The 17,920-nt window shown below is 45.5% G+C and overlaps 1 protein-coding gene across 2 annotated transcripts in view; it reads right to left on the reverse strand.

Annotated features, from left to right (window-relative positions):
• Nucleotides 1–17,920, reverse strand: part of LOC138516912 (T-cell leukemia homeobox protein 2-like) — a 224,273-nt gene that overhangs the window by 69,289 nt on the left and 137,064 nt on the right. For both annotated transcript variants that reach the window (XM_069632370.1, XM_069632369.1), the window contains one exon: nucleotides 5,742–5,979. In XM_069632370.1, coding sequence (XP_069488471.1) covers nucleotides 5,742–5,979 — 238 coding nt within the window. The remainder of the gene's footprint in view (nucleotides 1–5,741; nucleotides 5,980–17,920) is intronic.

Below are 17,920 nucleotides of genomic sequence, written 5' to 3' on the forward strand. Positions count from 1 at the left end.
GATCATTCCCATTGTAATCCCCTTTTTCAAGAATTGCGAATGGAAAAGTCTTCCCATCAATCATGCTTTTCGAAAACAGGCTCAACGAGCACCATCAAATCATTGTGCTAAGGGATTGGCGGCCCAATTCAAATCGGATTAGGGAGATGGGTAGAGATTGTGGTAAACCCAACATCTTCCTCCAGAAAAGTCCCTCTAAGTTATCCCAAGTCACCTCCGGAAGATTTCGGGCAGATTCAACACAATATATTAGTATGGGAGCTACTTTAAGTCTATAGAAGGAGAAATGTGCTGTTTATTTTTCTTGTTTGGGCGGCATGTCTAAGGCATTTCAGTCTAAGACCATCCACCCATGGTTTTTCAATTAAACTACAACTGAAGGGGCCACCCAAATAGAACATACCTACAATTTCAATGTTCACTGAATTCACTATCCAGGTGAACCTGGACTTCTTTCTTATTCCTGGTTTCCGAAGGACCATTATTTTGTTTTTGTTTGTAATCACCCTCAGATCGTTCGCTTTTAGGTATCGCTCCAGTTGATTTAGTCGTCATTGGAGCCCTATTGGGGTGTAGCCAATCAGAACCAAATCATGCGTGTATAAAACCCACGGGATAGGATGTTGATATATTGTTTGGGGGAAGGCGTTAACCTTTTCCTGACTTTGCTCCATGTCTGATAGATACAGATTAAATAACTCTGGGGCCAGAGGACAGCCCTGTTTCAGGCCTCTAGAGGTACGAATTGGTTTTGTTAGGCTCCCTATACAGGACATCCTGATTTGAATTGATGTTGATGAGTACCAGTTCTTTATTGCCTCTAGCAGGTCTTGAGGACACTGCCAGGTAGATAGTTTCTCCCAGAACCTATCTCTATTAATGCAGTCGAAGGACTGCTCCAGATCAATGAAGGCTAAGTAAACCTTCTGCTTTGACCTACAGCCCTTCAACTTCAGGATGTTAAGCAGAAATAGGTTTAGGCTAGTGCCGACCCCAGGGACAAACCCTGTCTGCCTTTTATAATGGGGCCAGATCCTATCGCTCACTTCTTCAGGTCTCCTAGCAAAATAGACGTGAAGATCTTTCCAAGCGTGTCCAATAAGGCAATGGGCCTATAATCTTTTGGGTTGTCTCTGTCCTCCTTCTTCTAGATTGGGACAATTATTGCCGCCTTCCATGAGGCAGGAATCTTTCTAGCTATTAAAATTTGGTTGGAAAAAAACAACGTAAATCCGCCCAGTCCTTAAGGTTCCATTGCAGCATTTCGTTATGCAGACCATCAGGGCCTGCTTCTCGTGAAGGGTTACTTTTATTTATCTTTACATCAATATCCTCCCGTGTGAATTCAATGGACCAAGGCATGGTGGTAGATACCGTGCTGACTACACTAGATTCTGTACGAGACAGTAATAGCCTGGACAAAAACTCAATCCTGACCCTTTCAGGGATGGCGGGCATCATAGATGCCAAACGGTATGTGGTATTACTATTGAGCTGGCCCAAAGATCTGATTAGCGATAATGTTCATGATGACTTCAGCATCCGCTTGAAAGCATTGTGCCTTTGTAGCCAGCAGCCAATTTCTGTATTGCTCTTTGGGCTTCTTTTTTACAGCGACTTTGTCATCCATTTCAAGACCATCTACATTTTGCAAATCAGCTCAAAGATATTTTTGTTATCTTTTTCACATCTTCATTAGGGTAGTGGAGCCTCTTAAATGTGGAATTGCCTCCAATCCTTAAAGTGACTTGTAAACTCAAGCGGATGCAAGAATAATCAATGGCCAAGGTTTATTTGAACGGCTTTCGCCGCTCTATCTTTCATATCTCGTTCCTGCTCTTTAAAACAAAGACATAGAAGGCTATGATCACTATTGGCCATTGGCGCAACATTCAGGGAGTGCAAATATTTGGAAAGGCCAGCTGATACGAAATAATAATCCAAGTGGGCTCTCTGGGGCCTTACTGCCTATGTGGCTATACCCGGAATGTCATCTCTAAGAGAGCCATTTACCATACCAGCATCTCGCTCCTTCAGCTCGGAAATCCACAGGGCCTCTTTTCTCTGAAAGCAGCCCCACGGCAGTTTGACCCCTGATTTATCCAAGCATCTTACATTAAGATCTCCAACATCTGCCGGGTTCCAACATACATTAAATGCCACTAACAGCAACGGAGCATGTCCCAGGCATATATCCCAATCTAGAAAGACAGCCAGCACATAAAGTCTTGGATTTCGTGTTTCCATAATTTTGAGGCTTTGTCCCAATTTTACTGAAGTCCGTAGACCAGCAGACGGTCTTCCTACTTTTCTTGGTAGGGCTGGATTGAAACATACTTCGAAACCTTCACAGATCGTCTGGGAGAATAGCCACGTTTCCTGAAGAAATATAATGTCATAGTTTAAAGTAGCTGAGTCTCATTTTTCAAACAAGTGATCAGAACCTCTGGTGTTCCAAGAGGCTATGCTTAAGGAGTAAGTGGGTGGGGATTCAGGGAGTTAAAGGTTCTGTTTCTGGACTAGTGCGCCAGTCATCCATGCCCAATCAGTTGGCGGACTTAGGGCTCCATTTCTCACTTCTCTCATCCTTACTCTCTTTTCAGGTATGTTTTTACGATCGAATGAGACTTGTATGGATGTAGACGTTGTCTGTTCCCTGTTTGGCCAGGAGAGTCCAGATCTCTACTGGCTTGTAGAGATAGAATTTTTCGACCTTGTGCTGTGCCAAGCAGTAAGACCTTTGTGGTAGGAGAGATCCATCTGCGGGCCATTAGATCAATATTTCTGGCTTCCCAAAAATGTTTGTATTTTGCAGATCCCCGTAAGTGATTTCAAAGCCCAGATGTAGAAAATCAGGGGATGTTTCATTGAGAGATTCATACAGCTTTGAGAAAGGATTTTTGGTAAAGTTCAAGGCTGCCATCATTAAGTTTGGCAGGTGAACATGATTGGACCCACCCGAGGACGCAGGTGGCAGTAGAAGATCCTCTCTTAGCTGCTATCTCCAGAGTCCGAGGAGGACGTAAAAGAGAAATTTGAGTCCTCATTCGGGGTACAAGAGCGAGGGAGGAGAGCACTGGGTGTTGTAGGCACCAGTTCTTGCATGGTTGCTATAGATGGGCTAAAATTGTCATTTAGACAAGATGGGGTCATTGATGTAGAAGTAACCAGGATCTGCGTTGATGCTGTCTGAGCTTCAGAGATCTCCCCCTCCACTTTACCATGTGACAGGTCTTTCGCTGGTATGTTCTTCTGTGTCAGGAGGTTCATTCCCATTCCTGGTGGATCTGGGGCATCCCAGGATTTTGGTGTAGAGCAGCAAGAGCTTTCTAGGTCACTCAGCCTACGTTGTGTTTGTCTGGTGAAGCTCTGGTCGGCGATATCCGCTGCTAATCTGGCTGCCAGAGCTGCGTGTTGACGCACCAAGGTCTCCACCAGGGGGAACCAGAAGCCCTGGGGCATTGGTTTTACTGATGTTTCTGGGGGTCTCAGTACCTCATACTCGGGCGAATCAAGACGATTGAAGACCACCTCCAGGTATTTGACGTCTTCTTCGTATTCTCAGTCCTGGTTGCCCTTCTCTGCCTCTTGGAGGTCCAAAGGCATGGGAATGTGCCTGGGAAAAGAGGGCAGCTAAAGGGGCGGGAGGCCCAAACTCTCAGCAGCAGGAGGGAAAGGAGAAGCGTGCCCCATGTGAGGGGGGAGGATGGGAGCAAGCAAAGGGTTCATTGAAGGGTCCTTCACCCTCTTACTCATACAATCAACTCCGCCGTCATGCAGGATTAAAGGCTCCGTCTCCCCTTCTTCAAACCTGGAATTAAGGGTTGGGGCAGCGAATCAGGTCGAGGAGTTCTTTCCTGGTCGCTACTCAAACTATTTGTGCCCGTGTCACAGTGTTTCATAAAGGATTCTTTGGAGGTCAAGATTGTGGAGTAGCGATGATATCATCTCGCAACTTTCCCTTTTGCCTGGTGAATGGGCCATTCAAGAGCATACTTGTAAGTCTCCTGCGGTCTAGAATTTCAGGATAAGCTGGCTCCACAACCCAATGTTAATGTTGATGCTGTTGGTGCAGGGTATTATAGGCTCAGCAAGACTACCTTTGAACAGAAGACCTTGGTTCCCCTCTCAGCCTTCCAGCCTGCATAGACTGCTGTGACTGCCACCTCATCTACCAAACTTCGCTGCCGCGCTCTACGCGATCTGCCAGTAGTTATAGCAAGACACGCCTCCAGCCTCCAGCAAAAGAACGTGAGAGCAGACTCTCTCGTGCTCTCCTGCTGCAGTGACTGCCCACCTCTGCTGCCAAACTCCGCTGCCACGCTCGTGCTATCTGCCAGTAGTTACAGCAAGACACGCCTCCAGCAAAAGAAAGTGAGAGCAGACTCTCCTGTGCTCTTCCGTGCTACATTGACTGCCACATCTGTGCTGCCAGGCTCTGCGCTATCTGCCAGTAGTTATAGCAACACACGCCTCCAGCAAAAGAACGTGAGAGCAGACTCTCTCGTGCTCTCCTGCTGCAGTGACTGCCACCTCTGCTGCCAAACTCCGCTGCCACGCTTGTGCTATCTGCCAGTAGTTGCAGCAAGACACGCCTCCAGCAAAAGAAAGTGAGAGCAGACTCTCCTGTGCTCTCCCGTGCTACATTGACTGCCACATCTGTGCTGCCGGGCTCGGCGCTATTTGCCAGTAGTTATAGCAACACACGCCTCCAGCAAAAGAACGTGAGAGCAGACTCTCTCGTGCTCTCGTGCTGCAGGGACTGCCAAACCCTGCTGCTGACATGCTTGTGAGTACACCATCAGAGACTATGCGCTATAGATTCCATGAGCAAGGAGCACAGCTTGTCTAGACCACTGGCAAAAGGGGCCAAGGAAAATAAAAGAATGTTAATGTTTAAAAAATGGGACGGTTCTCACACAGTAGAGGATCAAAGGTTTATGTAAAGATTAACAACACATTTTTTGTTTGGACTTTTAGTTGTCACTTATGACACCTATCAGCCGAAGCTATTGCATTGAAGTACAGATAGGTAGGAATGACATATGAGGAGGCACACAGAGTCTGTAGGTGGTGTTTGGTTATGTGCCCACCGATTGCCTGCCCGTGGCCATGGTAATCCCTGTGGAAAATACCACCCATTGCTGCCTCTGCCCACTCCAAAATACCTCCTCATGGGAAACTCTTTGAGCTCCCTTTATCCAAGCCATACCATCAGGCTTTCAATTCAAAGTGCCTGCCAGTGTTTGTTGAAAACAGTCTTAATTACTAAATTGGATTTGTAAACACTGGTATAATAAAAAATATCTTGCAAGGCCTGCCTTGAGCCACACGATTTATAAACACGTCGTTTCCTTCACTGGAGTCCTGTTTAAAACAAGCTTTGTCAAAGCAAACGTTTTTGGTTTGTGCATAGGTTTTAGGCTTCTGCCAGGTACTGCTATTAGATGCCCAGGTACATTCACCATTTTGTATCTGCTACCAACAATGGGTAGTTAACACCACTCGGTTGTGCCTGACAAGTTCCTTTCACATGCCTACCCAAAAGCCCAAACTGTTGGCATTGCCAATGTTAGTTTTAAAATACTGCTAACTGCTGTACATGCAGCGAGGAGACCACCCTTTAAATATACTCTTTCTGTATCCTTATTGTAACAGTACATAAGAAAAACACCCCAGTGACTGGTCTTCAACATGTCGGCATGCAATTGGGCAAGCATCGCTTGGGTTTTTGTGCCTACCTCCATTTGGTCCGGCGGTTCTGGAACCAGGTCTTGACCTGGGCGTCGGTCATCTTTAGGGCTTTGGCAAGCGTTGCTCGCTCTGCAGAGGCCAGGTACTTTTGCCGGTGGAACCGCTTCTCCAACTCGCAGATCTGCACTCGACTGAACGACGTACGCGGCTTTTTCCTCTTCGGTGGTGTCCGGTTCTGGTAGGGGTGGCCGATCCGGCGCGTCACGGAAAACGGGGACAAGGCAGCTGAAAAGGTAAAACAGGCAAAAGCATTTATTAGATATTTCTTTCTGTGGTGCTGCATGGCCAGTGCTTTAAGTGGGATGAGAAATCAAGGAAGGACTATAACGAATAATGCTGCCTGTCCTGAAAAGCGGCTGGTTTGTACTAAGAATAGCAAATAGCTAAGGAGCCTTGGAAAGAGGAGCGGCACAACAGTCGTGGCCACGTTTCTGACCTATTACAACGTATACCGGGCATGAATGCCAGTCAAATCACTATACAAATTCAGTAGTCAAAATAAATAAATAAATATGCAAATAAAAAGAAAAAAAATAAATCAGGTGTATGTATATTCAAGTTGCTGCATGATAGTTCAAGAGGGTAATATGCCTGCTGCACATATAAGTTTGTATCTTTAAGGTCAGAAATTCCCATTCCAGTTAGAATTCCCAGTCCTGGACTGGCCTATAGGGAACTCTGGAGATTTCCCAGTAGGCCTCTGCACACTGGACCTCTTTTGGGTGGTATTTCCAAATGCTTTCATAGGAAAAGGGTTGAGTTTGCTGAAAATGCGTGATATAATTGTAATTGGTTATTTATAACACGCTTAATACCCAGAGGTTTCTAAACGCGGACCTGGGGATCCAACCTGTGTTGCTCCACGTTGTCTTGTTTCTAAGGCTAGCTCATTGCCCCCGAGCTATCCTCCCGAGACAATATGTGGGTCCACTGTGAAAGTTATTTCCAGGGCCTCTTTTGGTTCCCAGTCCACCCCTGCCCCCTGTCTCCTGCTGCCCGACTCTTTATGTTGCTAACAAACAGGAAGGTGTTGTCTGATCTACTGAATTTGCGTTGCATGCTGGGCACACAGAAAATAGCTATTTATTGAGATTCCATTTACTTTTTGTATGGCTCCATCTTAGATTGGCCTTCTTTACATCCTGTGTAGTAAGATGGCCAGCCGCCAGAGAGCATCGTCCATTTTAGAAATCTCCTTGTTTTTCAATAACAATAGCACCTCATACATTTTGCTGGGTGGCTAATGGTGATAAACACCTCAGGGGCAGGCCGTTATCCCCTTGTACAACCCAGCCTATGCAATTAAAACAAAAAACAAAAACAAAAATGTATTACCTCGCACAAAAGCGGAAATACCACCGTTAGTCTACTCAGGGAATTCATGAAAGCACCCCCTGTAGTTCTTTAGTAAAAACATACTCCCCACAACTGGTGCGCTTCATTCTGTCCTTGCATCTGGAAGTACTTCCGGTTCATGAAAATGTAGTTTTCGTTGCGCCCCTGCATGCGACAGGTGTATGCTTTCTGTCCACCCCGCTGCTATGCCTGAAAAATGGACACATCTTTACGCTAGCAGGGCATTTTCATGCTGACGTAAATGCATTTTGGGACCCATGCACTCTGTGTCCTTTAGCAACTTCTAAAAGCGCGCACATGCAACTGGCTGGAGTCATTTTTAAATGTCTCCGTCAAGCACTAATTGCAAGAGGCGCTTGCCCTTTTTGCACTACAAAGTGCCAAAAAAAAAAGTGTCGCTGTTTTTGCCAGGTTTAACGCTTTTGTTCGCACTTCCTTTTGCAAATGACCGACATTTCATGGAGGGGACCAATGTGTACGAAAGTGTAAACGTATATAGTCCCCACAATGCAAGTACCATTTTAAAATAATATAAAAATGAGCCGTGGAGTCTCTTGACGTGTTATAACGTAACTTTCCAGAAACAGAAAGCGTTCATGCTACACCAAGTATAATGCAATGGCGTCCTCTTGTGGTCATTTATTTGAAAAACACTGTTATTGTTTCCATTATTTCTCATAGTAAATCGTACAATCAAAATATAGTCGGGAGAGAAGGAGGCAGCTTGTGATGGCCGGAATTGGCCTGCCTTCATACTAGAAATTAATGAAGTTAATGGAATCCCTTTTCGTTAAAGGGAGCATTTATTATCACGTCCGTGCAATGGAATGAATTCCTAAATTCGCTCGCAGAAGAGGGGAGAGGTGCGGCTAACCGGAAAATCTGCCACAGAAAGAGCCTTTCCTTCCAAAGGTGCAAGTGTGGAGAGCATGTTTCCAAACTAGGAGCCCAGCCCGTTTCACTCGTGTATGCGCATAGACATTAATTGCATGTCGGATTTAAAGTCGGATTTATTTAACTGCAATTCATCTTTTCAGTTTTTATGTAGGATGGACCAGGGGCCTAAGTGTGTCAAGTAGCGAAAGGCATGACAGCCACAAACCATTTTATGATATAGTACTGACTTCAATGTAACCTATTTCCAAATGGCAGGTACAATATAGCTTTATAGACTGAGGGAGAGGTCGTTATCGTGGGATAATAACCAGCGAATACGTTGGTGATCCCAAGTGATAATGACCCCTCCCCCTCCCTGACCTATAAAGCTATTGGTGCATGGTGATACCAGCAATACACGTTTTGGAATGTTTGTGGTGAAGTTAAAAATGGTTCTGAAAGAGTGAATAAAATAGACAAAATATGTTTTTGTAGTTAAGCATTTTAATTCGACAGGTTTAACATGAGCTGGCATTAGATGTCATGGACAAGTAAATGGGTTCTCTATAAGAAAGTGAAAGCATTTTCCAATGTTCTATCTTTCTCTTTTGTGCGTTAAAACGTATGCTGCAGCAAAAACCTAGTCCTCCCAGAGAGGAATTGTCTTGTTGAAACAAAATCTTGCGTGGCAATTGTATTGTTGTTTCCATGGCTGCTTCCAAAGACACAATGTTCAGAACGCAGTCAATACCAGTAGTTAGTGACTGCACTGTAGGCATTCTGATTGGCTGAGTGCAGGTCAATAACGGTTTCCATGTGCTAGTAGGACATAATGCAGGAACATTTCCCATAGGATCGATGATGCCCCTGAGGAGGAGTCAGTAGATTTCTCATACAGAAAAAGCAGAATTACTCATTTGGAATGGAGTGGGGCATGGGCTTTACAATGTCACGCATGCAAAAGGAGGTGCACAGTGCTGAAAGGGCTCATTTGCAGGTTCCTATCGGGGAAGAGTGGTGTATTGACATTTAGGACAAAGAGTGATGTTTGGTCTCTGAGGCCAGTAGAAGACACGACCAATAAGGAGGATGAGCATGAAGAGTGAAGGGGCGTGTGAGTAGGGGAAACAAAATGTAGGTGACCGCGGCATGGCCCTGATGTGTGAGTGGATAGGGTGAAAGGCTGAAGTGATTGATGCCAGCATCAGGTGGCATAAGAGAGGGACCCAGAGCTCTAATTCGGCCTGGGCTAGACTGGGCGGACCCCTGTCAGTCTTCAAAAAGTGCCCCTAGGCCCGGGGTTCTGCTGGATTCCCCCCCCCAACTAGCCCTAAAAGCGCCAAAATCTTAGGCAGCACTTCAGCTCAACAGAAGCACATGGTTAAAGGGATGCCTGTAAGGTCAGAGTTTCTGATTGCTTCTGATTAGACATAAATGAAAGTCACGACTTTGCAGGCAGCCCTTTAACCACATAGTTCTATTGAATTAAAGTGCTGTCTGAGGGGTTTGATACCTCTCACAAAGAAATATAAGGAAGTGGTGCTCACTGCTTTCAAGTCTTTAGGTGCACAGCTCCTTTTGTTTCTTAAACACTGACTCTGCTCATTGCTGGCAGCAACATACAGGGGTCGGAGCCAGTAAATAAGAAACAAAGGAGAGGGCACACCAATGCACTCTACCCCTTGTGCTAGGCGCCCACTATCTACCCTCTCTCTCTCTCTCTCTCTCTCTCTCTCTCTCTCTCTCTCTCTCTCTCTCTCTCTCTCTCTCTCTCTCTCTCTCTGTCTCTCTCTCTCTCTATACTCTGCGCTTAGGCTCCACCTCCTTATTAGAGCCCCCCTCAGGCCCTTAGCACACTTTAAGCACTGGAGGTGCCTCAACTGCAAGGCAGAATTGGGAAGGAAGAGACTAATGTAGAGGGTGGTGGATAGGTAGTCTCCCACGACAGGAGATGATAAAGAAACCATGTTGGTAATCAGGGACTGCCAGAGTCAGTGGGATGCAAGAGGGGCCTCACCTTTGCAGGACTATTATGATCTTTCACAGCATGGGATGTTTCCAGAAAGATAAAGAAGGATGGAGTCCAGCACAGCACTGGGAGAAGAGAGTCCCAACATTGGTTGCAGGGAAACCGCTGAAAGACAGCTTTTGAGTCTGAGACTTTCTCAATGTAAAAATGTCTAGTCTAACCCCAGGAAGGCCCTGTGAGTCATGTAGGGGTTTCAAAGGTGTGGGGTTCCTCGAGCAGTGTCTGTATGGGCAATAGGGACCCTAGAAACGTGGGATTCCCCCAGTGGTGCCATGGCTGTGCTCTTGGACTCTTCTTTGCTTGGATAGTCTTAGAACCTATGCTGACAGTCTGTGTGTCTGCAAAGGGTTTGGGTGAGTTTCCATGTTTGTGCCAGACTTTCTAGGGGAAGCTGGTGGAGTGATATCATGATGTGATGGAATCGGCCAGGGGTAAGCCAGGCTGCAGCGTGGTAAGTGCATTTATTAGGAGATAGTCCTTTTTTTATTTAAAGTTTTAATTTCAGCTTGCTTTTTAATTCAAAGCTAAGCGATTTAGGACTGGAAACTTAGACCTGGGCGGAGACATCCCGGCTAAAGGAACTCATTTCAGTCCGACCCTTTGTCTGGCCCGCGCTTGACCAAACCACAGGGCCTGACCACGAGTCTCGTGTCTGATGCCCTTTATGATCCCTGCATCCCTCTGCCATCCTTGCTGGGATTTTAAGTGCGAGGCTTCAGCACTTGTGCTGAGAAAAGTACCTCTGACGGCGTCACTATAGGGGAAGTAGGAGAGTTACTGCAGAGTTCTTATGCCAGACTCTCTTTGGATCACTTGTGATGGACCCTAACACTCTGCTGAGGGCATACAATGAAATGCTCAGATCACTTACCTGTGATCTTAATTGCTCCTAGTCCTACTCTTCCAGGTCCCAGTACTTACATATGAAGTACCTTACCTCTCATCAGGAACCCTTTCCTCTTTCTATTATTTTCTCCACTTGGTCCTGTCTCTTCAAAGCATAAAAGCCCTCCTCCACCAGCCACTAACAGTTATTAATTATTACCAACTGCCATGGAAGTTCTATTCTTCAGGAATAAAAGTCATGAAGGTTGCTGGCAATTAATCCAAACATTACCTCCACGTCCCTCTTCCTCGTCCCAGTGTTTACCGATAAAGTAAACCCACTCGGATAACTAGTGGGCCTAGAGCAGAAACACAGACTAGGCCGAGCTATGCCTTACTACTATCACCAGATGTATTCATGCCGCACAAGACCTCAGCCCCATGTCCATGTCGTGTAGGCTACAACAGTGCAATAATCAACACCTGTGTGCCAAAGGCCCCAGCCCTCTGATGGTGCTGATTAAGACCTTAGTGTCTGATGAAGGTTTTCGGGTCAGCCCAGGATTTTGCCTAGCAAATGTCTTGAATGAAAACACTTCTGGCTTCTGACCCGGGTGCCAACATGACCTAGTGTATCGTTCCTGTACACCAAAGGTGGTGGGGAGGGGGCGAGCCCCCTGATATGCAGGCCAGGGAGATTGCGTCTCTCTGCCAACAACTAATGATGGGGACTGTTGCCTTCTTCCACGGCGGAGGTTGCCAAAGGTGACAAACAAATTGGGAGAAGAACGAATGGCCTTGCTCCTTTGGAAGTATGTTAGTGCAGCACAGCTGACGTGCAAGTCTTCCCGCAGCTCTTCCTCCGAGGATGAGGAGTCAGGGAAAAAACGAGGGCAGACTGATTTCCTGTGATTTGTGGAACTTTGAAACCACCTTTTTAAGAAACGAGAGATGACATCTGAGAAACAAGGCTTCTGGGGAGAACACTAATGACGGGCACTGATTCCCCCTTATCTTCTGACAGAGGTAAGAGCTACCGGGAAGATGGCTTCAGGCATCACAAATGTCATATGGAACTCCCCCAAAGGCTCAAAGAGAGGGTATTGCCATGATTTAAGGACCAGGGGAAGATCACAGGGGAGGGGCTGGGGCGGAGTGCTGACGTTGTGGTAGGCCTAGACAGTGGGAAGCTCTTCATTGCCCTGGTCGGCTGCCCACTGAACCCTGAGAGTGGAGATGGACAGACCCATGTTAAATCCCTCCTAGAGGAATTGGAGAATGATACTTGGGAAGGAAGGATAGCTCAGCTGCAACGCGTTTGTCTGGGAAACAAGAAAACGCAGCGCAACAAAGGTTCAAATCCTGCAATTAGAAACCACTCCTGGTATTAAGCGCATTATAAATGAACAATTACAATTACTTGCACCGGGGCCCATGGAAGAAGAAAAACCCTGGATTCGACACCATGATTCGAAACCTTTCCTGTGCCAGTCATATGCCCTCAATGTCGAGGACCTTTTGTCAATGGGGACAGATCAAACTACCTCCTCTTTAATACCCTCTGGCATCAGCCCCTCCCTTTCAATTTTTAAGTTCCCTCCCACCAGGCAATCTCTTCAGGTTCAACCACCCCTCGAGGGGACAACACCAGGTCTGGAACAGTGGGGAGGGGGAGCACGGGAGCGGATGGCATCTAGGTCCAGGAGAAGGAGGAACCAACTCCTGTGGGGCCAGAAGGGAACTACCAGAATAACCTCAACTGTGGAGTCTCTAACTTTGAGCAGGCCTCTCCGGATCAGTGGGAGTGCAGGGAAGGCACAGAGGGGCCCGGATGGCCAAGTCATGGACATCGTATCCACCCCCATGGTCCACAAGAGGGATCCATGAGCAAAAGATGGGGGTTTTGGCATTCAGGGGGAGGTAAAAAGGGATCAGAATATTTTCCAAAACACACTTCCTTCCTCAATTCCCAATCTGATGAGGCAAAAACCCTTCTGAGCTTTTCTGCCACTACGTCGTCGTTGCCTCTGATGTGGACAGCTGACAGTGCCAAGAGGTTTATTTCTGCCTAAAACCCCAAATGTATCACTCCTCACAGTGCCAGGAGGTTTATTTCTGCCCGAAACCCCAAATGTAGTGCTCCTCATGGGCTTCACCCTCAACTACGTCCATACAACATGGCTGATGGCATCAGTGGTAACAATGGCCAGAGGTAACTGCAGTAAGGGAAACCGCCTCAGGACATTGGGCACCCAAAGCCAACATTGAAGTCTTTTCCTAAGAGATGATCCCTCAGGGACTGCAGCATCGTAGTCCAGGGAGTCTTCCATACAGAACTTGAAGAGGTGGATTAGAAGGGGCTTAAATGTAGTCTGTCCCAGGGGACAAGAAAGACACAGGAGGCCATATACCCTAGCACTTTTAGCTAGTCTCTGGCAGAGGCCTGGAACCATGATAGCAATTGTCTTAAGGTGTCCTGTAATTTCAGACCTCTGTCGACTGGCAACAGCACTTGCCCTTGGCTCTCAAGAACCTTGCTTCTATGAAGTGTAGGTCTTGGGACGGTTGTAACTGAGATTGTGGCTAGTTGCCGAGAAATCCCATGTTCTCTAGCATGTTGAATGTCAACTGTACATTCCAAATCAGAAGGTCCTCTGAAGGTACTTTGAGGAGCCAAAAGTCCAAGTAAGAGAAACCTTGGATTCCCTGGAGATGGAGAGTTTCCACAAGGCGACCCATTACCTTGGTGAAAACCCTTGTAGCCAATTTCAGTCTGAATGGGAGTGCCTTGAACTGAAAATGCGCCCCGCCCACAGCAAACTGGAGGCATTGCTGATGCAGTCTCTAGATGCGGGATACGGAGGCAGGCACCCTTGTGGGATATTTTCAGCCCAGGGAAATGCGTGGAAAGTCCAGGTTAGGCCGCTAATGCGTAATACAATCTTGTTATGGAAAGGCATACAGGCAAAATGAAAAGCCAGCCTCAAACTTTAACTCAACCAAGATGCCGAGAGAATGCAGATTGTGTGTTTTCTGCAGGATTAATTAAGGAGAATGAAAACAATAAAACCGGGTTCCAGAAAGGAATTGAAAATGCACATGCTTGTCCATGGGATATAGATGATATTATTCTAGCAATCTCAAAGTTAAAATCTTCTAGGTGTGCAGGCCCAGATGGCCTGCCCCCATGTGTGATAAAAGATGATCCCTTATTCTGGGCCAATGTACTTTTGAAGGCATTTCAAAATATATTTAAATCAAAAAGCATTCCTCCTTCCTGGACCTGCTCTATTATTATTCCCTTGCATAAATCAGGTCCCATAAACAATCCACTTAACTTCAGGCCAATTGCGCTCATAGATGTGGCTGCAAAGATTTTCGCCTTATTACTTCTAAAAGATACTGAAAAATTTATCTTAGAAAGGAAGATACTTAATAAAGTACAGACTGGCTTCAGAAAACATATGGGGACCCAACTAAATGCCACTATTCTTGCACATCTGATTGCTAAATCCCATGAACCTGCTAACGGACCAATTTTCATTGCTTCCCTGGACTTATCATCTGCTTTTGACTCTGTAATTCGCAGCAGACTGTGGGCTAAAATGTTGCTGCTCGACTTCCCCCCTTGATTTAGTAGCACTTATTGCTCTTTTACACCATAATACCTCATTCCGGGTACGGATTGCAAGCAATGGCCTTCTGACCCCATCTATTCCCACAGCTACTGGTGTCAAGCAGGGCTACAACCTTGCAGCAGTCTTATTCAACTTATACTTGATGGATATAGAGGGTATCTGGGATTTCTCTAAATCTAATTCGGTCCGCATTGGCAAGCTTCAATTATCTTGGCTTGCCTATGCTGATGATGTGCTTCTATTCGATAGCACACATTCGGGGCTCCAGAGCAAACTAGATACCTTTTCCTCCTTTTGTAAAGAAAACAATCTCTCCATCAATGCTGCTAAATCAAATATTCTCATATTATGCTCCAAAAAAAAAATTCGTAAATTTAAGTGGCAAATCGATTCCAGATACCTTCAAATTGTTAATCAAGCGACTTATCTTGGTTACAACTTGGCAAATAATGCTTCCGCCAGCTTTTGGAAAAGAGCAATTGTTGAAAAAATCTTGCCGTTGCAAGATCAAATGCGCATAATCTATCGTAAATATTGTAAATTTACTTTGGCCCCCCTGTTTGAGTTCTATTCCAAAAAGGTAGAGGCCATTTTACTATATGGTCTGGATATATGCTTGGTGGATTTGTCGGTCTTCTTAAACAAAATACAAGCAAAACTGTGGAAAGTGACTCTTCATCTCCCTACTTCTTTGCCAAATGCACTTGTACGCCATGAATTAGGCCTAAATTCTTTGGCATCTCGACATCAGTGGCGTCTCTTGAAACTCTATCTCAAAATGAACTCCCCTCTAGAAAACTCACTTTATGAAGATTTCCACATCATGTTGAGAGAATCGCAGCCTAGATCGATTACACACTTTCGACAGCGAATATTTAACATTCTAGCTGGGATTAATCTTCCTGCCGAAGATTTAGAGATCAAATTAAATATTGCCCATAAACGGCTTTTCAATAACGATTGGGCAGCAACTTGTTTACAAATATCTCAATATGTATCATATATGGAATATGCATCCTATAGACACGCACAAGTTCCACGTCTACCCTATTTTATGCTGTGTCCTAGTGCTGAGACCCGGGAAATCTACATGCGATTTCGATTTGACCTTATTCACACTAAATCAAGAACTCAATTTTGGTCCTACAACGAACATATCTCTGCTGATACTACTTGCAGATTTTGTAAACTTGGAGAGTATAGTGAAACCTTAAAACATCTCTTTATGATTTGTCCAGTTTTTGAAGCAGATAGACAGAGAATCATTTCTGCTTTTAGTCCCTGTAATACCCAACTTGGAAGAGATTTAGTTTGGACGCGCTGTATGTGGGGCACTTCAAAAGCAATAATTTTGGCAACAGTGCGGTTGATAAAAATCATTGATGCAGCAATTTCTCTCCAGCGAGAGACCTCACACTCATAAAAACTGATATATTGCATTGAATTTTTGCTAATGTATATATTTTTAAGACTGCAGAAAGGCTTGTTCATGAATAACTGCTTGACTTTCTAATTGAATGATTTTATTAGCTCTTTTGCTATGAACTATGTAGTCTGTATAACTGTGAAAACTCCAGTCGGAGAAGCTGTTTGTGCAGTATGAATATTTTCCAAAAATGTACGCGTACATATTCGTTATGTTTCTAACGTCTTGCTGTCTAGTAACTATGTTTTATTCATCTATCTTAAAATAGAGGTAAATTTGCTGTAAAAAGTTTTATTGTAATTTTGAATGTGATTTAAATTTGTAACGATGCGTAAGCATCAAAAACAAAAAAAAAAAATAAAAAATAAAAATAAAAAAAAAATGCACATTGTGAATGACAAAATGAACTGCAGCGTTTCACTTTCAGTTGCCCCATTGAAAAATATTGCGTGTGCATGAGAAACCAATTCAAAATGGCCTTGCACTACGTGCATTTCGTAGTGGGAATAAAGACATGGATTAAATGTTCCCTTGCCAAAATGAATAGATTATGAGAAGGGCCTAAACAGTGATGGTGAGATGTAATTGATTAACATTAATAAAAGGCTTCACATGAAAAATACATGCCACTGATTGATTCAGAGGCAACATGTAATGGTCTGAGCAGAAGGAATTTATGGTGGCGTTACTGTGTGACTAGATCAACAATAGAACCAGCCCTGGATGGGTGCAAGAATTAAGCATACAAACTTGTACACTTGAAATGTGGTGTGCTCAAGATCTGAATGACAAATTACAGCAGTGGCTCTTGATGTTCAGAATGCAAAGGTGAGCCAAGTGACCTGAATGCTGTAGAGGAGCAGCTGGTTGCCTCTACTTTCTGACTGAGTATCCCTCAGAAAGGGTGACATTCTCATTATCTGATCAGAAGAAACAACAATTTCACCCAATTGCTAAAGCGACGATAATCGCCATCAAACGTCAACAGAACACTCACCAGAAATAAAAACAGACACACAAGTTATTGACACACTTCAAAACCTGACAACCCACCACTCTACATAGTTGCACACCTCAACACATCTCCTCTTTCTATTTCAGCACAGATAGCCTGCAGCACAGTATCATGGGTGAGTGTGATGTCCACGTGGTCTCTATCACGTGGGCAAAGGAAGAAAAAGGCAGAGAAAGCCTGCCATGGGCACTTCCCGCTCCGACCACCGAACTAGAGTGTCAGTGTCTTATTCACAGCGCGTCCTTCCGCACTGTGTCATAGCCGCCAGAGGTCTCCACGCTCCATTGTCACGCCCCAGGCACCCCGAGGGCTCGCTGATCGAATCGCGCCCTTCAGCCAGGTGCCTGGGCATCGGCGGAGGACCGCCACAAGAAAAAAAAACACGGATCCCAGCACCATAAGTAAGTGTGCCGTCTGCACTGCACGCACGCCAGAATAAAATAACTAACACACAACGACATCGAATGCCACCCTGCAGCCCACAGGCCCTGTCCTAAGGGCCAGAAAGCCCGTGAATCACACAAGCACTGTGGACATAGTGGCACACACACACACAGGGAGAACACCTGGGGACTCACAGAAGCACACAGGAAAAAAAACAAAAAAAAACAACGCCCCTGACTATGCATCCACACAGAGTCAGCAGGACAAATTAGCTGACACGCAAAAGACCCTGAGAAGCGCTGGAGAGCCAGAGCGGCACCGTGAACACTCCTGCTGCGGACAGCTGTTTCAAAGCATAAAGGATAAGAGCCCAGACCCGGGTCTACAGCAGCAAGGAAGCCCTACACACACCATACACTCAGCCAGGGACACACAGAAGAACTACAGCCCAGGAACCCTGCTAGTCACGAGGGCACAACCAAGGGGACATAGCAAACACAGCCAAGGCACATCACAGCATAGCAGAGGACTGCACGACAACGCCACAGAGGCCACAAGGTCACAACCCAGACACCAGCACATGGCTGGACACGACGCAGGGGACTTCATGCAGCCTT

This window comes from Ambystoma mexicanum, chromosome 6q, assembly GCF_040938575.1.
Source record: "Ambystoma mexicanum isolate Mex_15411 chromosome 6q, UKY_AmexF1_1, whole genome shotgun sequence".
In the NCBI taxonomy this organism is placed as follows: domain Eukaryota; kingdom Metazoa; phylum Chordata; class Amphibia; order Caudata; family Ambystomatidae; genus Ambystoma; species Ambystoma mexicanum.